General features: G+C 44.9%; 1 protein-coding gene across 5 annotated transcripts in view; it reads left to right on the top strand.

The window, feature by feature from the left end:
• Positions 1 to 214: 214 nt before the first annotated feature.
• Positions 215 to 19,921, top strand: part of pkd1a (polycystic kidney disease 1a) — a 291,165-nt gene continuing 271,458 nt past the window's right edge. For all 5 annotated transcript variants that reach the window (XR_011887311.1, XR_011887313.1, XR_011887314.1 and 2 more), the window contains exon 1: positions 215 to 764. Coding sequence is in view for 1 of the 5 variants with exons in the window: in XM_072269063.1 (XP_072125164.1) it covers positions 502 to 764 (263 nt within the window). In the remaining 4 variants the exon portion in view is untranslated. The remainder of the gene's footprint in view (positions 765 to 19,921) is intronic.

Consider the following 19,921-nt stretch of genomic DNA (forward strand, 5'->3'; position numbering starts at 1 on the left):
TTTACTCTCTTAAGAAATGCAATCATTTGTAGCTTTCGGGACCTCCCAACGGTCTTTTTTTTTTCCCTCTCTCTCCCCTACAGCCAATGGACTCGTTTCGAGATGCGGTCACTCAACGTTACAGGTTGGGAGGTGCAGGATTCAAGAGGGAAATCCGTTTCTCTGCTTCGGGAAGTGACTGCTGTCCCTGAACACATTCTTTCCCTCTCCCAGTCTTATTCCCCCCCCCCCCCCTATTCTTCTCAGCTCACCCTAGTGTTCGGATTCAGAAATGCCTGGTTAAACCACGCACAATATATAGTGAAAAAATAGGATCTTTGCAGGGAAGGAAGTTCGCAGTGGATGGAAGATCCGAGGAGGAGGAGGAGGAGGAGGAAGTTGAGAATATCCCCCTGAAGTGGGGGGAAATAGTTGGATTGCTGGCGACCTGTCCAGACGAGGTGGTAACGAAGTGGCGAGGATACAGTTGTCGATCTGGCGGCGATGTAAGGCCGGAGAGCTATGCCTTATAGCGATGTTTTCAACCAGGCAATGCAACATGGCGTCTCAGCCCGTAGAAAAGTTGGACTCTTTGGCCCTGTTTCCCTGTGCCTCCTCTCGCTCGCCCTGTCCGCCGGGGTGCTGGACAGGCAGCGGGAGTGTCTGCCCTGCCCGCCGGGCTGCCGCTGCCCCGGCCTCGATCTGTCCTGCACGGTTAACTGCTCCGGCGCCGGACTCCAGCGCGTACCCGGACTGACAGAGCTGCCTCGCAACGCCACTGTACTGTAAGTCGCCCCCCATCGCATTCCTCCTCGGCCAACTCTGGGCTAGCTAGGAACTCCCGCCCTCGGTCGGTTATGATCAAGCGTGCCGCTACTGGAGAGGGTCCACTATAGAAACCCATCACACAGACAAACTTTTTTTAAAAATCCCCTCTGCAGAATAGTTTAAGGAAACTCTTCCAAAAGTAAAATGGTGATTAGTTACTCGTACTTTCCCTTTGCCCAGGTAGCCGTTTAACCCTAATGGCAAAGCACCTCAGTTTGCAGCCGTGACTGGCCCCCATTACGGGACCGTCCGGGAGGAGCGATTCTGCCTCACATTTAACTATGGAATGTGCAGCGTGTGACTCGGCTGAGACATGCCGGGTTTCCCACAGTAACTTAGCCACCCCCCCCCCCCCACCTCCTCGAAACGGGAGCCGTTGTTTTCGAGGGGGGGCGACGGGTTTGGTGGTGACGGTGTTCTGGGGGAGCACGGCCGTGAAGAAACTCCAGTTATCCCAAAAGAGTTTCTGTGTGTGCGTGTGTCAGTAGCCCGGAGAGCTATGGGCGGTGGGGTGGGGGTGGTTGGTTTTGGCCCAGACACAACCGAGACGGGGAAAACTGAGAATCGTACTCCGCTATCGAGCATTAACGCCGGAGGAAGCGGGATGAAGGAAACAGATTTCGCTAATCCAAATAACGCTCCCATTCGGATTATAACTATCTCCGATTTAAAGTGACGCTTTAGGAAACTCTGGTAGTTCTCAGTATATAACAGCGCACTCCATTCCTTTTGGGTTAATTATTATCCAATACCGTGGCTTTGCTGGGTTTGCATTGCGTTCCTGCGAGTAGGTTAACATTCCACCGTTTCAGGGCTGATTTAATCGTATGGTTTCTGCTGTTCCCTTGACTAACACACAATACATCTCAGCTGTTATTGATACGTTCTGATGAGCAACCGAGTCTAATTTTTCAACCTTTTGAAGATTGGCTGACTGGCAGGAAGCAAAGACTCGGAATGAAGGGGGGCCTTATCTGGCTGGCCGTGGTGTTCCGCAGGGGTCAGTATTGGGTGCCGCTACTTTTCGTGTTATATGTTAATGAACTGGATGATATAGAGATAGGTAGAGGGGCAGGAGGTGTTGAGGAAGCAGGGAGTCTCCAAAAGCAGCTGGACGTTAGGAGAATGGACAAAGAAGTGGTAGATGGAATATAACGTAGGGAAGTGTATGGTTATGCACTTTGGTAGAAGGTATAATGCCATAGATTATTTTCTAATCGGGGAGCAAATTCAGATTCAGTAATAAGGAAGGTATATGTAATGTTAGCAGTCATTTCAGAGGACTGGAATATAAAAGCAAGGAAAAACTGCTGTGGATTTATGAGGCATTGGTCAGACTGCACTAGGAGTACTGTAAGCCATTTTGGGTCCATATCTCAAAGGGTGTGCTGGCACTGCAAGAATAATCCAAAGAATCCCAGGGTCAGCATGCGAGGAGTGTTTAATGGCTCTGCACCTGTACTTCTGGAGCTTAGAAGAATGAGGATAGATCTCACTGAAACTATTGAATATTGAAAGGCCTTGACCAGAGTGGATGTGGAGAGGATACTTACAATAGTGGGAGAGCCCTGGACCAGAGGGCACAGCCTCAGAATAGATTGGCATCCCTTTAGAGAAGAGATGAGAAGGAACTTCTTCAGTCGGAGGGTAGTGAGTATGTGGAATTCATAGCGGAATGGAGGCCACCATTTAAAGCAGAGGTTGATATGGTTTTGATTGGTAAAGGGTTAGGGTTATGGAGAGAAGTTGTGAGATTGGGGATGAAAACATCAGCCATGATTGAATGGTAGAGCGAAAACACTGTGCACTCAGTAGCCTAATTCTGCTCTGATATCTTGTGGTCTATCTTGGTACAAAATTTTAAACATAGTAGTAGATTACCAGAATTAATTGGAATCACCAAAAATTCCAGCCTGTTTTGTGTATATGTAGTGATCTGATTGTATCTCTAAGCATCCCTAATTTGCTTCTTCACACCAGTAGTAATTCTACCTTCATACAGCTAGTGCCTAACCTTGAGAAGACCCTCACTTAATCTCCATACCTCTGTGATCAATCTCTAGGTAATCCGCATCAATATTTTCTCTTGTTGTTTGGTGCCGGGTAACATTTGGTGATTAAGAACATATGATTTAAGACCATAAGATAATCAGAGCAGAATTAGGCTGAAACAACTTGAGCCTGTTTGTTCCATTACTATGACCAGCGGGAAGCCAAGATAGAACATGGAACTGTATAGCACAGTGAAGGCCCTTCAGCCCACAATGTTCTCCACCCACGTCAGCTCCTTAGTGTGCGCTAGCAGAAGGAGCCTCAACGACTGTCCTTCCTACAGAGCCTTTGCATTGGCTGCTCCAAGCATCAGTGCCCCTCCCTGTGCCTGTACCATTCAACAGCATTCCCTTACATCTATCCCACTGGACCAGGAGACCAACAAATTTCGGGCAGATCAAAGGGTGCCTTTCATCAAGCTGATGACCATCCAGCAGCACCTAATGTCTGTCTTGGTCCTTGCTACAAAAAAATTTGCCAGTCATTTTAAGAAACAGAACTGTACAAGGTTGAATTAACAATTACCAGTTGCCTGGTTCTGGTTCACAACCTTCAAATACTTAACATAGAGAGGAACTGGGAAGTAGTTCACTGTTGACTACAAATGCATCCTCTATCTACATACAAATTGTTGTTTCCTGTATGCCCATTTGCTCATGATAATTAATGTTAGATGAGGGAGATGCAAAATTATGAGTGCATTGCAGCAAATTACGTAGTATCTTGGTACCATGTCTCCTTATGACTCTTAGGCCGTAGTGGTCAAAGTCAGAGCAGTACCCTTGGCATCAGATGATCAGTTAATGAGAAACAATGGGCAGTCAATTTATCAGAGGATGCCCTGGGTTTCCTTGTGTTAGTGAAATAAACTTTACCAAGCAGGGTGCTTTTACTGCCCACGTTCTGAATGCTTATTGTAGCATGGTGGAGTAACACTTTGCAGTGCCAGAGCTGGCGATCGAGATTCAATTCCTGCGGCTGTCTGTAAGAAGTTTGTATGTGACCGCGTGAGTTTCCTCTGGGTGCTCTGGTTTCCTCCCGCATTCCAAAGGCATAGTGGTTATGGTTAGTCAGTTTTGGATATGCTATGTTGGCACCGTAATTGCGGCAATAAATGCAGGTGCCGCCAACTAATCCTCAAACCAGTCTGGTCGTTGACACAAATGTCACTTCACTCTTTCAAAGATTTGATATACAGTACTGTCTGTGCAAAAGTCATAGGTGTATATATATATATATATCCAGAGGGGTAGATAGTCAGACAGTGTATACATATCTTGCAAACCCTTCAGTAGTTGCTTAGACACCTGAAGAGCAGACTATCTGTTGGATGGAAGTGACCAACAACTCTGATAGAGGCAGATGCCAAGTTTTTAAGCTCACCAGTGGGAGGTGGTGCTTTAGCACAGCTGGCCCACCACCTCGAGGGAGTCTTGATCACAAGTGGGCCGAAACTCCTGAGGGCAGGTGGCAGATCAACTGATGATCCCACTGGTGATAGCACAGGACAGTTAACATCTTAGTCCAAGTGTATTTTTAACTCTAGCTAGGATGCCTGAGACTTTTGCACTGTACAGTAGTAATTTTATGCATTACACTATACTTTTGCTGCAGTGAAAAACAAACTTCATGACATGTGAGTGCTGATAAATCTGATTCTGACGGGTCTCTGTCATGGACTGAGAGCGGGATGGGAGAAGGGAATCATGGTTGGGAAAAGAGGAGGGAAGAGAAGAAGGAGCGATTGTTTGGAATCGAATTACTTTGCCTGGTATCTTAAGACTGGGTGTGACTGCACCCACACCATTGCCAGCCTCTGGCACTCCTCCTCTGCCACCTGTCCCACACTCCTTCCATGGCACTCCATCCGCACCATTCCCAACACCCTTTGCTCCTGCCAGATTTACAAACTCTCTCTCCGCTCCACGTGGACAATTACAGTACTGTGCAAGAGTCTTAGGCACCATTACTATTAATGTTCCCTCCAATATGTAATGACCAGTCTGCACAAAAATCTTGTCCTGTTCAATTTTTTTGCCCAGTGACAGCAATGTGTGAGCACTGAATTTGCAAGCAGAAGAAAACCTGAATCGACTCTAAGGGTAATAAGCCATTCTGCTTTAAATGAACTAGCAGTTCTTCTGCACTTCAGGCACTTGCTTCTTTGGAATTTGACATTGTGAATCAATAACTTCAATAACAACAGCTTAAATAAGTCAGTTCTAAAAGCTGCAGACAAATCATTACAAACTCCACGTTGTCGACACTGTCCGCATCAGAAACCAGAAATTGAAACATGATTGTGTACAATTGTGAAATATACTTAACATGCCAGCAAGGTAGAGGGTGACAACCTTTTGTGCGCAGTTTAAATTCCTTTGTGCACTAATAGCAAAAGCTGTGTGCTCGTGCACACTCAGACACATTAGAGGGAACATTGATTGCTATATAAATGTGCCTAAGACTTTGCACGGTGCTGTTCATGTGACAAGTAACCTAAGTCTACATCTTGCTGCGCCAGCAGATTCTATGTAACCCACACACAATTCTGGAATAACTCAGCACGTCAGGCAGCATTTGTGGAAAGTAATAAACAGTTGACGTTTTGGGCTGAGACCTTTCATCAGTACTTGATGAAAGGTCTTGGCCCAAAATATCAACTGTCTATTCCTCTTCGTAACCTGCTGAGTTCCTCCAAAATTTTGTGCGTGTTGCTGTGGGTCGCCAGCATCTGCAGAATCTCTTCTGTACTCTCTTTTGCAATAATCAATCATCTGCCTTCTTTCTGTCACTAGTGATCTCTGCTTTACAGACAAGCCGCTTCCTAATTTTATGAAAAGGAACACTTAGCGAAATATGGAACACTTGCTGATCAAATTAATTCTTCTCTCAAGCCTCACATCTCTTGTTTAATTTGCTGAAAGCAGTTTTTGTGTAATGCTCCTTAATCTTAGAGGTGGAATAAGTCCCTATTACATACTCTAAAGTGGTTTACTGGCAACCAACTGATATTCATGTTTACTCACTGCAGCAGGAAGCATGGCAGCCACAAAACTATTAGGCCATTTGGCCCATTGAGTCTGCTACACCATTTTATTATGGCTGATTTATTACCCCTCCCAACCCTATTCTCCTGCCAATTCCATATAATCTTTGATGCCCTTACTATTCAAGAACCTAACAACCTCTGCTTTAAATATACCAATGACTTAACCTCCACAGCCACCTGTGACAAAGAATTCCACAGATTTGCCACCCTCTGGCTAAAGTCATTCCTCCTCATCTCAATAGAGGGCTATGCCCTCTGGTCCTAGACTCTCCCACTACAGGAAACATCTCTATGTCCACTCTATCAAGGCCTTTCAACATTTGATAGTTTTCAATGAGATCACCCCCTCAGTCTTCTAAATGTCAGCAGCTCCAGGCAGAGCCATCAAACCCTATGTTAACCCTTTTCAGCAGCCATGGAAGCTTCTGTGAAAAAAAGCAAGGGTAATCCAGTTCAATGATATTATTATAGAGATTAATATTCTCCAGATGGGTAGAATATGTCCTTTTCATCTTCAGAATAGAGCTATTTTTTTAAAAAGAATTGCATTTGGAAGGGCCTGCATTTTAGAACAGAGAACAGTACAGAACAGGAATTGGCAGGATGTCTGTATTGGCCCTGATGCCAAATTATGTCTGTACGTGATCTATACCTCCTCCATTCCCTGCCTGCTCTTGTGCCTGCCTTTGAAACGCACTATCCTATCTTCACACCCGCCACACTCTGTGCAAAAACAAACTTCCCCTGGACATGTCCTTCAAACTTTACCTCTCTTACCTTAAGGCTATTCCCTCTAGTATTGGGCATTTCAACCCTGGGGAAGACTCTCACAATCTACCATATTGAGGTCTTTCATGATTTTCTAAACTTCCAACAGATGACTGACATATGGCGAAGTTCTGCTCTTTGGCAGGGCTGGGGTAGTCGGTAGAGACCCTGAATATTGAAATGATCACTATAAAGAGATTTTTTTAAAAATTCGTCCTGTTTTTCTTTTGTCCCAGAATTAAGCATCATCAACTTGTTTGTTTGTTATCCGTCATGTCACATCTAGTGGGGGATTTTGGTCTTGCTGTGATCATGATTATTCTTGGCAAATTTTTCAACAGAAGTGGTTTACCACTGTCATTTTCTGGGCAGTATCTTTATAAGGCGGGTGACCCCAGCTGTTGACAATACTTTAAAGAGATTGTTGGCCTGGTTGCATAACCAGAATTTGTGATGCACCAGCTGTTCATACGACCATCCACTACCTGCTTCGGCGGCTTCACATGTCTCTGATCAGAGGGGCCAAGCAGGAGCTACACCTCACCCAAAGATGATTTGCAGGCCAGTGGAGGGAAGGAGTGTCTGACACCTCCTTTGGTAGAGACGTATATTCCACCCCGCCGCCCAGCATTGGAGATTCATTTGAGAAACTGAAATTGGGGTAAAAGGGACTCCCTTTCAACACTCCTCACAAAGATTGTACATTCCACAAAGTGCATTTGAAGTGCACTCACTGTGATAAAGTGGGAAGCATTGCAGTCTGTAAAGGCTGATTGATACTTGTGCATAATAGCTTGTGCCGTAGCCTATGCAAGTGGGCTACGCCGCTGTGAGCATTTATACTTCTGTATTGGTGTGTCTGCGTCTCTCTGCAATTCACCACCAAAATGCTAGTTGGCGGTGGGGTTCCTATGCCACTGTGAGTTTCGTCACGTTGAAACTCGACACAAAGAAACTCAAACTTCAAACAATGCCGACTGAAACTAAAGGAGGGTGAGTTTTCTGTGCTTGTCCGGCCACTGAGAAACATGGACGAGGAAATGCATTTCAAATATTTTCGGATGTCGGCAGGTAGATTTAACGATTTGGTTCATCATCTCCAACCATTTATTTCGCATCAGTGTATGCACAGTATACTCAGAGACTGGCAATCACCATTCCAGTTTTAGCTTCAGGTGGAAGTCAACAGGCTGTAGCAGCCAGCTACAAACTGACCTCAAGCACAGGATCCTCCATAATTTCGTTGGTCTGCAAAGTTTTATGGAAAGCATTGCAGCCAGAGTTCCTTCCCTGCCCTTCAGTTACCCAATGGGAAGTTATTGCAGCGTAGGAGGAAATGCGATGCTACCAAGTGGACTAATCACATTTGTTTCGGTCTGCGTCACCATGACGCGTAGTTATTTTCTGGGAGAGGTGCGCGTTAGGCTACGTCATAGGGTTGGCGTAGAGTACAGCGTAGGGTACACGGCTATGCCGTACCTGTGGCGTACATTTGACGCACAAGTATAAATCAGTCTTCATATCCCAGAAGCAGCAGTGTCAACAAGAGAACCTGCTTTTGGTTCTGCTGCATATCGGTGATTGCAACACACAGAAAAACCCCTCAAAATGCACTTGGACTATTGTGAGCAGTGTTGGCTCCCGTAGCTAGGAATGAATGTGCTGCCATTGGAGAGGGTCCAGAGGAGGCTTGCGGGAATGATCCTGGGAATGAAAGGGTTGACGGGTGAGGAGCGTTTGATGTTTCTGAGATTGTACTCACTGGAGAAGAATGAGCGAGTTCTCGTTGAAACCCATTGAATATTGAAAGGCCTAGATAAAGTGGACATGGAGAGGATGTTTCCTTTAGTGGGAGATTCTATGACCAGAGGGCACGGCCTCGGAATGGGAGGATGTCCCTTTAGAACAGAGACGAGGAGGAATTTTGTCAGCCAGAGGTTGGCGTATTTGTGAAATTCATTGCCACAGACCACTGTGGAGGCCGTCATTGGGTGTATTTAAAGCAGAGGTTGATAGATTTATGATTAGTAAGGCCATCATAAGTTACCAGGAGAATGGCGTTGAGAGGGGTAATAGGTCAGCCATTATGGTATAGCAGCTGCTTAGATGGACCAAATGGCATAATTCTGCTCCATGTCTTATGGTCTTATAGTCTGTTTTAAAAAAAAAAAAGTGCCATGGTGTCTTTAACATCCACTGAGAGCCCAAGTTGGTCCTTGGATTGATGGCGATAACTCAGGCGGGGCAGCACCCCTCAGATGCGTCAGCCTAGATTTTTGCATCTGGAATGGGACTTGGACCTACAGCCTCTGATTTGGAATTGCACTGCCTGTTAAAAAACAAGAATATCTTTGAATTTTATGAATTTAGAACCTGAATAAAATTTGTTATATCCGACATTCCCTCTAATTTTTATATACAGCTGTGAGGACCAACTATCGCTCTGTGCTGGAGACTTTTACACAGCCTGTAAAAAGCACAGCACTTAAGATGTTTTATTTTGTAACGTGTATGCTATGAATATTTAGAATGAAAACTGATAAATCATAAACTTCTGATTTTATTTATTAATTGAAGAGTATGTATAATGAAATACAATACAACAAATGTAAATTTTCTCAGCTGTGTCCAACTCCAACTTTGTGGCAACAAGGGCTATGTGTGCGGGAGCATTTGAGTTACTGTGCGGCCGTGCACCCATACGGCTTAGAGGGGACAGTGGTCCTCACTGACTTATGACATGAAATTTACTGTTTTGTGACATCAATACAGTGAAAGGACATGGAGTTACCATAAATTACAAAGTAAAATAGTGCAAAAAAAGAAGCAACATGGGTTTATGGACCTTTCAGACATTTAATGGTGGAGAAGTGACCTTGAATCAGTGAGTGTGGGTCTTCAGGCTCCTGTACCTCCCCCTTGGTGGTAGCAACGAGAAGAGGGGATGTCCCATGTGATGAGGGTCCTTCATAATGGATGCCACCTTCTCGCTGCACTGCCTCTTGAAGATGTCCTTGATGGTTACTCTGTGCAACACTGACAGAATTCTATGGTGCCTTCCTCATGGGTTCCTGGTCCAGACACAAATCTAGTTGAAGCCAAACATTTCATGATCCTATGGATGACTGGAAGTCTCCCAACCCTCAGCTTTTTTGTGGAATGGGATGCATTTTGGAAAGTACATCCAAAGTAACGCGCAGAAAATGCTGGAGGAACTCAGCAGGCCAGGCAGCATCTATGGAAAAGAGTAAACAGTGGATGTTTCAGGCCGAGACCCTTCATCAGGACTGGAAAGGAAGAGGGAAGGGGTCAGGCTAAGAAGGTGGGGGGGGGGGGGTGAAACCGGGAGAGGGGGAGGGTGTGAAGTAGAGAGCTGTGAAGTTGATTGGTGGAAAAGATAGAGGGCAGGAGGAGGGGGAATCTGAAAGGAGAGGACAGAAGACCATGGAAGAAAGGGAAAGGGGAAGAGCACCAGAGGGAGGCGATGGGCAGGTAAGGAGATAAGGTGAGAGAGGAAAACAGAAATGGGGAATGGTGAAGGAGAGGAGGGGAGAGGGCAGTTACCAGAAGATGTTCATGCCATCAGGTTGGAGACTACCCAGATGGAATATAAGGTGTTGCTCCTCCAACCTGTGTGTGGTTTTATCATGGCAGTAGATGAGGCCATGGACTGACCTATCAGAACAGGAATGGGAAGTGGAATTGAAAAGGGTGAAATATTCCGATCCATCTGCCCAAGAGGGATTGGCCATCCTCAGTTTAGCCACTAGGGGGCAAAGTGAGTACCACTGCTTCATGATGCTTCCCAAGTGGTGTACCAATCAATGCCTTTTAAATGACTAACCCATCATATTTTGTGCACGTTACTATTCCATCCGTCTGGAATTTAATTTCATGAAAGGAATACTTATCCACTTACTTCTTTGTGTCACCAAGAACCTAAACCATTTTTCTGTCTGGTGACCAGCCGTTTTGATATTCACAATTTGGCCTTAGAAAGGTCCTACATCAGTCGCTGTTCTTCCTCGGGCAGCATATAGGTCAGAAGTTAATCTCTCACCACAGTCAAGGGTCTCAGGTCTGGGGAACTACCCCCATCCCAACATGCTATCCTTGATTGGCATACAGGGACCATGTCCTGGGTAGAGCTCTCTACTTACCCTGCAAGTGGACAGCCAAGGTCTCCTTGTCATGCACTCAAAGAGATCACGGCATTTTAGAATTAATGCTTTTTATGATCTACACTTGTTCAATACAGCCTCCGGCGCAATCTGTGTGGGGTTTGCTGATTCTTCCTGTGATCATGGGAGTTTCTTCTGGGCGCTCCAGTTCCCTCCCACACCCTGAAGATTTTCAGGGCAGTAGGTTAATTGGCTATGTAAGTTGTACGTAGTGTGATGTTATAGAAGTATACAAAACTTGGAGGGTTGGTCCTTGGTCTCCTCTTGGACCAAGATGAAGCCACTCTCAGTGTGGAGGAGAAACACCTTGTATTCCATCTGGGTAGCCTCCAATCCGATGGCATGAATATCAATTGCTTCTTCTGGTTTAAAAATAAATTTCTTCCCATCCCCTCTTGATCTATTCCTTACTCTGGCCTCTTACCTCTTCTCACCTACCTGTCATCTGCCCCTGAGTCCTTCCCACTTCCCTTTCTCCTATGGTCCACGTTCCTCTCCTATCAGATTCATTCCTCTCCAGACCTTTATCTTTCCAACCCACTGGCTTCACCTATCACCTTCTAGCTCTCCTCCTTCCCCTCTCCCCACCTTTTAACTCTGGCGTCTTCCCCCTTCCTTTCCAGTCCTGAAGAAGGGTCTCGGCCTGAAACGGTGACTGTTTATTCATTTCCTTAGATGCTGCCTGACCTGCTGAGTTCCTCCAGAATTTTGTGTGTGTTGCTTTGGGTTTCCAGCAACTGCAGAATTTCTTGTGTTTATGAGGGGTATATATATATGTATAATGCTTGCAGATTCCTCCCCCGCAGGTTTGGTGAGACTAGAACTAGAAGTCACAAGTTAAGGTTGAAAGGTAAAAAATTTAAGGGGAACTTCTTCACTCAGAGGGTGGTGTGAGTGTGGAACGAGTGGGCAGTATAAGTGGTACATGTGAATTCAATTGTAACACTTTAGAGAAGCTTGGATAAGTACATGGATGGGACGGGTACAGAGGGCTATAGGTCAGGTGCAGGTAGATGGGACTAAGACTAGGTCAATTAGATAGGCTGAAGGGCCTGTTTCTGTGGTGTTCTATGATTCTATGTGTAGATGAGTGGTGGAATCTATGGGGAATTGATTGGAATGTGGGCAGAATTTTTAAAAAAGATTAGTGATGAGGGGCAAGTGTTTTCAATTACGAGAGACACAGATAAGGTGACGGTAACAGTCTTTTCCCCTGGACAGGGCAGTGTAAAACTGGGCAGCAGAGGTTAGTGTGAGAGGGGAGAAATTTAAAAGACACCCGAGGGGCAACTTTTTCATTCAGAGGAATGAGCTGCCAGATGAAGTGATTGAGGAAGGTACAATATTTGGACTTAAGATGCCCTTGAAGGGGTGGGGCTTGGAGGGATGTGGGCTGAACGGAGGAGGTTGGGACTAGCTGGGAGGACAATGTGGTTGGCGTGGAGTGGCTGAGCTGAAAGGTCTGCACCACCGGAGGTGGTGGGGGAAACAGAAATGCCCCTTGTCTAAATGTTTAAGGGACATTTAGACAAGCACAGGAACAAACTGGGAATGGACGGATAGAGACCATATGGAATTGGCATCATAGTAAGCACAATTATTGTGGGCAGAATGGCCTGTTTCTGTGCTGTATTGTTATGAATTCAGTAGCCACTTTATTAGGTACTCCTGTACACCTCGTTAATGTTCATATATCAGCAAATCATATGGCAGCAACACAATGCATAAAAGCATGCCAACGTGGTCAAGAAGTTCAGTTGTTGTTCAGACTAAACATCAGAATGGGGATGAAATGTGACCTAAGTGACTTTGACCGTGGAATGATTGTTGGTGCCAGACAGGGAGGTTTGAGTACCTCAGAAACTGCTGATATCCAGGGATTTTCACACAAATCAGTCTCTAGAATTTACAGAGAATGGTGCGAGAAACAAAAAAAAAAGTCCAGTGAGTGGCAGTTCTGTGAGTGAAAACACCTTGTTCATGAGAGAGGTCAGAGGAGAATAAGCAGACTGGTTCAAGCTGACAGGAAGGCGACAGTAACTCAAATAATCACACGTTACAACAGTGGTGTGCAGAAGGGCATCTCCGAATGTTCCACATGTCGACTCTTGAAGTGATGGGCTACAGCAGCAGACCACGGGCATACACTCAGTGGCCACTTTATTAGCTACAGGTGGTGCCTAAAAAAGAGGCTACAGGTTATATGTTCTATCTTCTAGAGTGGGTAGTGAAGTCTTGCTACTCTGGGTAATAAAGTCTTGCTACTGAGATGCCCCTACCCTGTGAACGAGTAATAAAAGCTGTTTTGGAGTTCAGTTGCTGTCACATTCTACTTGCATGCTAGACTGTGGTATGGAAGAAGTGGTTTTGTGTTTGCAACTTTTCGAGAATGTGATATGGAATATAATGAAAAACATTTGGAGCGCCCAAAATACCGACGAATATGGAGAGGAAATAGCAGGGACACAGAAGCCAAGAGCTGAGACTGGGCAAGCTAGCAAGGCTCGAAGATATACAGGATTTGATCTTGGAGAATGATGTAATGTCTGCAAATTGGGTAATGAATGTACCTTATGGCGTGGCTCAAGCATTCATAAACAGCAGAGAAAAAGGACTGTGCTTGGCCCAGTTAAAACATCATTGTATGGATTTAACAGGATTGTGTAAGACTATAAAACATTGGAACAGAATCAGTCCATTCAGCCCATCGAGTCTGCTCCACCTGACTTTTTATTTCTTTCAATCCCATTCTCTTGCCTTCTCCCAATAACCTTTGATGCCCTTACTAATCAAGAACCTATTAAGGCCTGTTTTAATCTGTCCAATGCCTTGGACTCCACAGCCTTCTGTGGCAATGAATTCCACAGATTCCCCACCCTCTGGTTAAAGAAATTCCTCTCATCTCTGCTCTAAAGGGACTTCCTTCTAATCTGAGGCAATGCCCCCTGGTCCTAGACTCCCTCACTGTAGGAAAAATTCTCTCCCTGTCCACTATATCTAGGCTCTCCAATATTTGATATATTTCAATGAGATTCCCACTCAATCTTCTAAACTCTAGCGAGTACATGCCCAGAGCCATCAAACGTTCCTCATACATTAACCCTTTCAATCCCAGGATCATTCTCATAAATCTGCTCCGGACCCTCTACTATGCCAGCACATCTCCCTCCTCCTGAATTTAGCTCTCTTTCTTCCCAAATGTCCACTAACCACTGGAGATGGACTTCCCCTTTATCAAGGATGTTCTCAGTCAGGAGATATTGGAATAGGTCTTTGCTGGTCCATCGTCCAACCACTTTCACCTCGGGACACCTGGCTGGTATGCATGAGCATTAGCCTGGAAAACTATGTATAGTATGTTAAATAGACAGAACAACACGGTTCTTTGTTTTAAACTGATGTTTACTTAGCACTCGCAACGGAACCCTGGTAACATTTATTTCTGTTAACTTAGTGGATCTCCTAATTCTCCAAACAATACAGTGTTACAAGTGTTACTTTAAAGCAGGGGTTTCCAGCCTTTTTTTTATGCCATGGCCCAATACCATTAAGCAAGGGGTCTGTGGACCCGACATTGGGAATGCCTACTTTAAAGGCTGAAGTGCTTTGCAATTTGTTATAAGCTGTCCCTATGCCTTAAGTGAAGTTTCCAAAGACTCAGTCAGCATACTCCAGGAGAAAATAGGGCAAACACAGAAATTCCTTTTCGTCCCCACACCTTAGAAAGGACATACTATCATTGGAGAGGGCCCAGAGGAGGTTTACGAGAATGATCATGAAATGAAAGGGTTAATGTATAAGCATTTGATCGCTCTGGACCTGTACTCACTGGATTAGAAGAATGTTTGGGGGGAGGGTTATCTTATTGAATCCTATTGAATATTGAAAGGCTTAGATAGATTGGATTTGGAGAGGATGTTTCCAACAGTGGAAGAATCTACAAGTAGAGGGCATGCTGTCAGAATACAAGGACGTCCCTTTAGAACTGAGATGAGGAGGAACTTGTTTAGCCAGAGGATGAAGAATCTGTGGAATTCATTGCCACAGACGACTGTGGAGGCCATGTTATTGGGCATATTTATATATTGCCGTGGGCCCCATGGTAGTGTAGCAGTTAGCGTGACACTATTGCAGCTCAGGGCGTTCCAAAGTTCAGAGTCCAATTCTAACACCATTTGTTAAGGAGCTTCTGTACATCCTCTCTGTGGAATGGGTGGGTTTTCCCTAGGGGCTTCAGTTTCCTTGCACAGTCCAAAGATATACCGGGCAGCTTAATTCATCATTGTAAATTGTCCTGTGATTAGGTTGGGGTAAAGTCGGTGTTGTGGGTTGTTGGGGTGTCATGGCATGAAGACCCGGAAGGGTGTGCTCCATGCTGTATCGCTAAATAAATTATCCACACTAAAGTGACATGGAAGCAGTGAGATGGTGCATAGAAAGACCTCTGGAAATGAAGCCAGGAAAGGAAACTGAAAGGGAACAAGAAATTCTGCAGATGCTGGAAATCTTAAAGGTTAAAGATTAACTTTATTTGTTACATGTTAATTGAAACCTACAGTAAAATGTATATGTAATCCTTTGTGTATACAGTGAAATACGTCATTTGTGTCAGCAATGACCGTAGTCTAAGGAAGTGCTGGGGGCAGCCCACAAGTGTCTCCATAAACATAGCATGCTCACAACTTACTAGTCCAAACCGGTGTGACTTTGGAATGTAGGAGGAAACCCACGCAGTCATGGAGAGAATGTACAAACTTCTTACAGACAGTGTCAGGAATTCAACCCGTCACTGTCACTGTAAAGCATTATACTAGCCCCTATGCTGTCTATTCCCCTTCATAGATGCTACCTGACCTGCTGAGTCTCTCCGGCATTTTGTGTGTGCCGCTCAAGAGAACCAGATGATTGGAAGAGATGGAACAGCTTGCAATTATTCTCTTTGGAATAAGCTGAGGCTGAGGGGTGGTGTGATGGGGGAATCTGAAATTTTAACAAGGTAAGAGAGGTAAATGTTTCTGTGTTGAGATGAAGATCAGATCTAAAGGTAAATCAATTCAGGAGTAAGACAGAGATTGTGGAACTTGCTTCTGGAAAGGACACGTGATATAGAATGGTATATTTGGATAGGAAGGTTTAGATTCTAAACTAGAAGGATATGGGCAAGGTTCCCTCCAATTTTTTTTTTTACAGATGCGTGGACTAACTATTGCACTGAGCAGGAAATTTTTACATGGCGTGAAAACTGTGGTCCTTTAAACGTTTTATTTTGCAAAATGCATACTATGAACATATAGAATGAAAATTTAAAAATCACATACTTTTTTAGTAAATGAAGTGTGTAACATAATACAGTACAACAATCACGTTTTGTAAACTTTTTCTCATCCATATTTATTCCAGCTGCGTGGCAACAAAGGCTATGTGTGCAGTAGCATTTCAGTTACTGTGCGGCCACGCACCCGCTCAGCTTACAGGGAACATTGGACATGGGTCAAGGACAGGCAGATGGGTATCGCAGTCAGAATGGATGAGTTGGACTGAAGGGCCAATTTTCATGCTGTATAAGGCTATGAATATGATAGAAAAAGGCATGGGGGTGTGTAAAAGTCGTGGGACTAATGAGGCTTCCTCACTCCCAGTAAGCACTAAGAACCTGTACATAGGTGCTTCTATTATATGTTTAAGGTGATTCCACTCACAGCCCCACAAAGGCAGACTAGTGGGGTGGAACGGTAACGTTCAGTGTCCAGTGATCAGGGTTCAACTCCACCACTGATAGTAAGGAGTTTTTATGTCCTCCCCTGTGACTGTGTGGATTTCCTCCGGGTGCTCTGGTTTACTCCCACAGTCCACAACTGAGGGTTAATAAGTTGTAGGGATGCCATGTTGGCACCGGGAGGCCTCAGCACATGTTCAGACTGTGTTGGTTGTTGGCCCAAAGACACATTTCACTGTATGTTTTGATGTACATGGGACAAATAATGCTAAGCTTTAAATTTAAAAAAATTCAGGTGGATATGTCAGGCATGAAGAGGCTTGGGAGAGAGTTCAGGTGGACCACACACACTGGGGGTTCAGAGAGGGCTGTAATCAATGCTACTGAGTCCGGCTGCGAAATGTGGCTGAATCCAATTCTGATGTTTGGGCTACGGTTTGGGATTGGCCCACCAGGCCACATAATTCCACCTTTGGTAGGGTGCCCTGGTACGTACTGTTAACCTAGCTTGACTTCAGAGGACTTAAGTGACACCAGCTGTGTTTGGGAGCTGGGAGCTGAGTCAGCGCGAGTCACGGCCAAGGGCTGAGATCATCCTGATCCAGAGACGGAGGCTATATTTGGAGTCGGGCAAACTTTGAGACTCTGCTGCTGTAATCATTCTTCTTCAATGGGCAATATTAGCGTACAACAAAATTAGTTTTGCAGAAAGTCTGAGAAAAGGAAAATAGCAGTTAATGTGATGTTATTACAGCTCGTGGCGTTTCAGAATTGGGAGTTCAACCCCAGCGCTGTCTATAAGGAGTTTGAATGTCTTTCCTGTGAGCGCTTGGGTTTCCTCCGGGTGCTATGGTTTCCTCCCACAGTCCAAAGACTGTGATTAGGGTAGTGGGTTGCTGGACAGTGTGGCTCATTGGGCCAAAAGGACCTGTTGCTATATCTCTAAATAAAATAAAATGAATCCCAGAAACCTGACACCGTTTATCCTCTTAACAGGTGATAAGGTCCTTTGCAGTTGTAAAATCACAATAGAAATATAAACAAATGTTAAAATGTAAAAGATTCTGCAGATGCTGGAAACCACAGCAACACACACAAAAGCTTAGGAAACAAACTCCTGCTCCTCAGTTTAAATACACCTCTGTACAGCTAGGGGTTGGACTTCCTAATCATCTGTAGGAGGTCGTGAGTATTGATGTGCGCAAAGTCATAAGGTAGCTGCCTTGTTGAGCTTCCTTAATTGTGCAGGATGTGTTCTGGGACCACTCCCAGGAGTTTGAAACTGCTTACAGTTTCCATTGCTGTGCACAATCACTTCTCCCTCCCCATCATCTTCAATGTGGGTACCCCCTAGGGCTGTGTGCTGAGCCCCTTGCTGTACTGTCTGTTCACACACGACTGCCAAACACCAGAGCAATCTCATTGTCAAGTTCACCGATGACAGGGGTGGGGCTCATCACCCTCAACGATGAGACAGCCTGCAGAGAAAAGATGGACAAGCTCGAGGCCAGGTACCAGGCAAATAACCTCTTCCTCAACGCCAATAAGGCAAAGGAGATGGCTATTGACTTCAAGAGAATTCACACCACTCACACCAGTCTTTACCTCAATGGCACAGCAATGGAAACTGTAAGCAGTTTCAAACTCCTGGGAGTGGTCCCAGAACACATCCTGCACAATCAAGGAAGCTCAACAAGGCATCTACCTTATGACTTTGCACACATCAATACTCACGACCTCCTACAGATGCGCAGAAGGTAACATCCTAACAGGCTGCATCATGGCTCAGTATGGAAACTGCAATGCCGAGGACAGGAAGGCTCCTCAGCGGGTAGTCAAAACCACCCACCACATCACCAGCACCCACCTTTCTGCCATCGAGGACGTATGTACAGAAAGGGGATGGAAAAATGTCAGGAGTATCATGAGGGATCCCACTCACCCTGCTCACAGACTGTTTGTCCCTCTCCCATCAGGGAGGAGGCTACATAGCATCCACACCAGGACTACCAGACCCAAAAACAGTTACTTTCCCCAAGCAGTAAGACTGATCAACACCTCCACAATTAACCCATTCCACCACCAATATACTTTATCATTTCCTGTCAGTCTCCTTTATGTACAAATACTTCTGTACCTAGTGTCACTTTATGGTGTGTATATACAATCAATCTATGTATAAAAGCCAATTTTACTGTTTAATGTTATTATCGGTACACAAGTGCAAAGGAGAATGAGCCCTTACATTTATCATGTGTTCTTTATTTTAATGTGTTTTTCTTTGTGTGGAATTGGAGTAACAATTGTTTCGCTCTCCTTTACACCTGTGTACTGCAAATGATGTTAAACAATCTTGAACCTTGAAAGTGCTGGAAGAACTCAGCAGGCCAGGCAGCATCTATGGAGGGTGATAAGCAGTTGACGTTTCGGGCCGAGGCTGGAGTGCGTTCATATTGTATGTGACAATAGGAGTGCGTTCCTTTTGGTAACACCAATGAGTTTAGATGGGCGGGGGGAGAAAAACCAACGCAAATCTGACATAAATCTTCCTGCGTTAAAACTGATAGAAAAGTCAAGAGAATATAAATCCACAAATGAAACTAGTTCCTCTGAGGAAAGACCCACCTAACTGGGCAAATTATTTAATACAGGGTAATTGGCCAATGTAAATTGTCCTGTTATTAGGCTAGTGTCAAATAGGTGGGTCGCTGGGCGGTGGAGCTCCTTGGGCTGGAAGAGCCTGTTCCAAGCTTTTGTCTCTGAATAAATAAATAAATGTCATTAGGATGCTCTCTATGGTGCATCTGCAGAAGGTTGTGAGTATTGATGTGTATAATTAGAAAGCTGAGGCATTACTTGATTGTGTAGCATGCGCTCCGGGACCATGAGAAGTTGTGTGAGATGTGCACTCCCAGGAGTTTGAAACTGCTGTGCTGCCGATGCAAAGAGCTCGATCAGCGGCGAACTTGACAATGTGGTTGCTAGGAAGTTCGCCATGCGATCGGGTGTGGGCAGGGTGTACAGCGTTGCCCTGGAGGGGGTGGAGGGCACCCATGTTGACAAAGATGGAGATGGAGGAGCTCAGAGGTCTATTCCTTAGGGAATCCAACACACGTTTGCACAGTGGTGTGTTTAGACTGAGGAGCAGGAGTTTGTTCACCATGCTTCTGTGTGTGTTGCTCAGATTTCCAGCATTAGCAAAATCACTTGTGTTTACATTTCTATTGTCCTTTTGAAGATCACAAGCCAGTTCCAGCCAATTAAATATTGTGTACAAAATTAGCATCTGTGAAGAGAATAAATGAGTCAGCCTTCAAAGTTTCTTTATTTTATTTAGAGATACAGTAT

The sequence above is a fragment of the Mobula birostris genome, chromosome 9 (assembly GCF_030028105.1).
Source record: "Mobula birostris isolate sMobBir1 chromosome 9, sMobBir1.hap1, whole genome shotgun sequence".
Lineage (NCBI taxonomy): Eukaryota > Metazoa > Chordata > Chondrichthyes > Myliobatiformes > Myliobatidae > Mobula > Mobula birostris.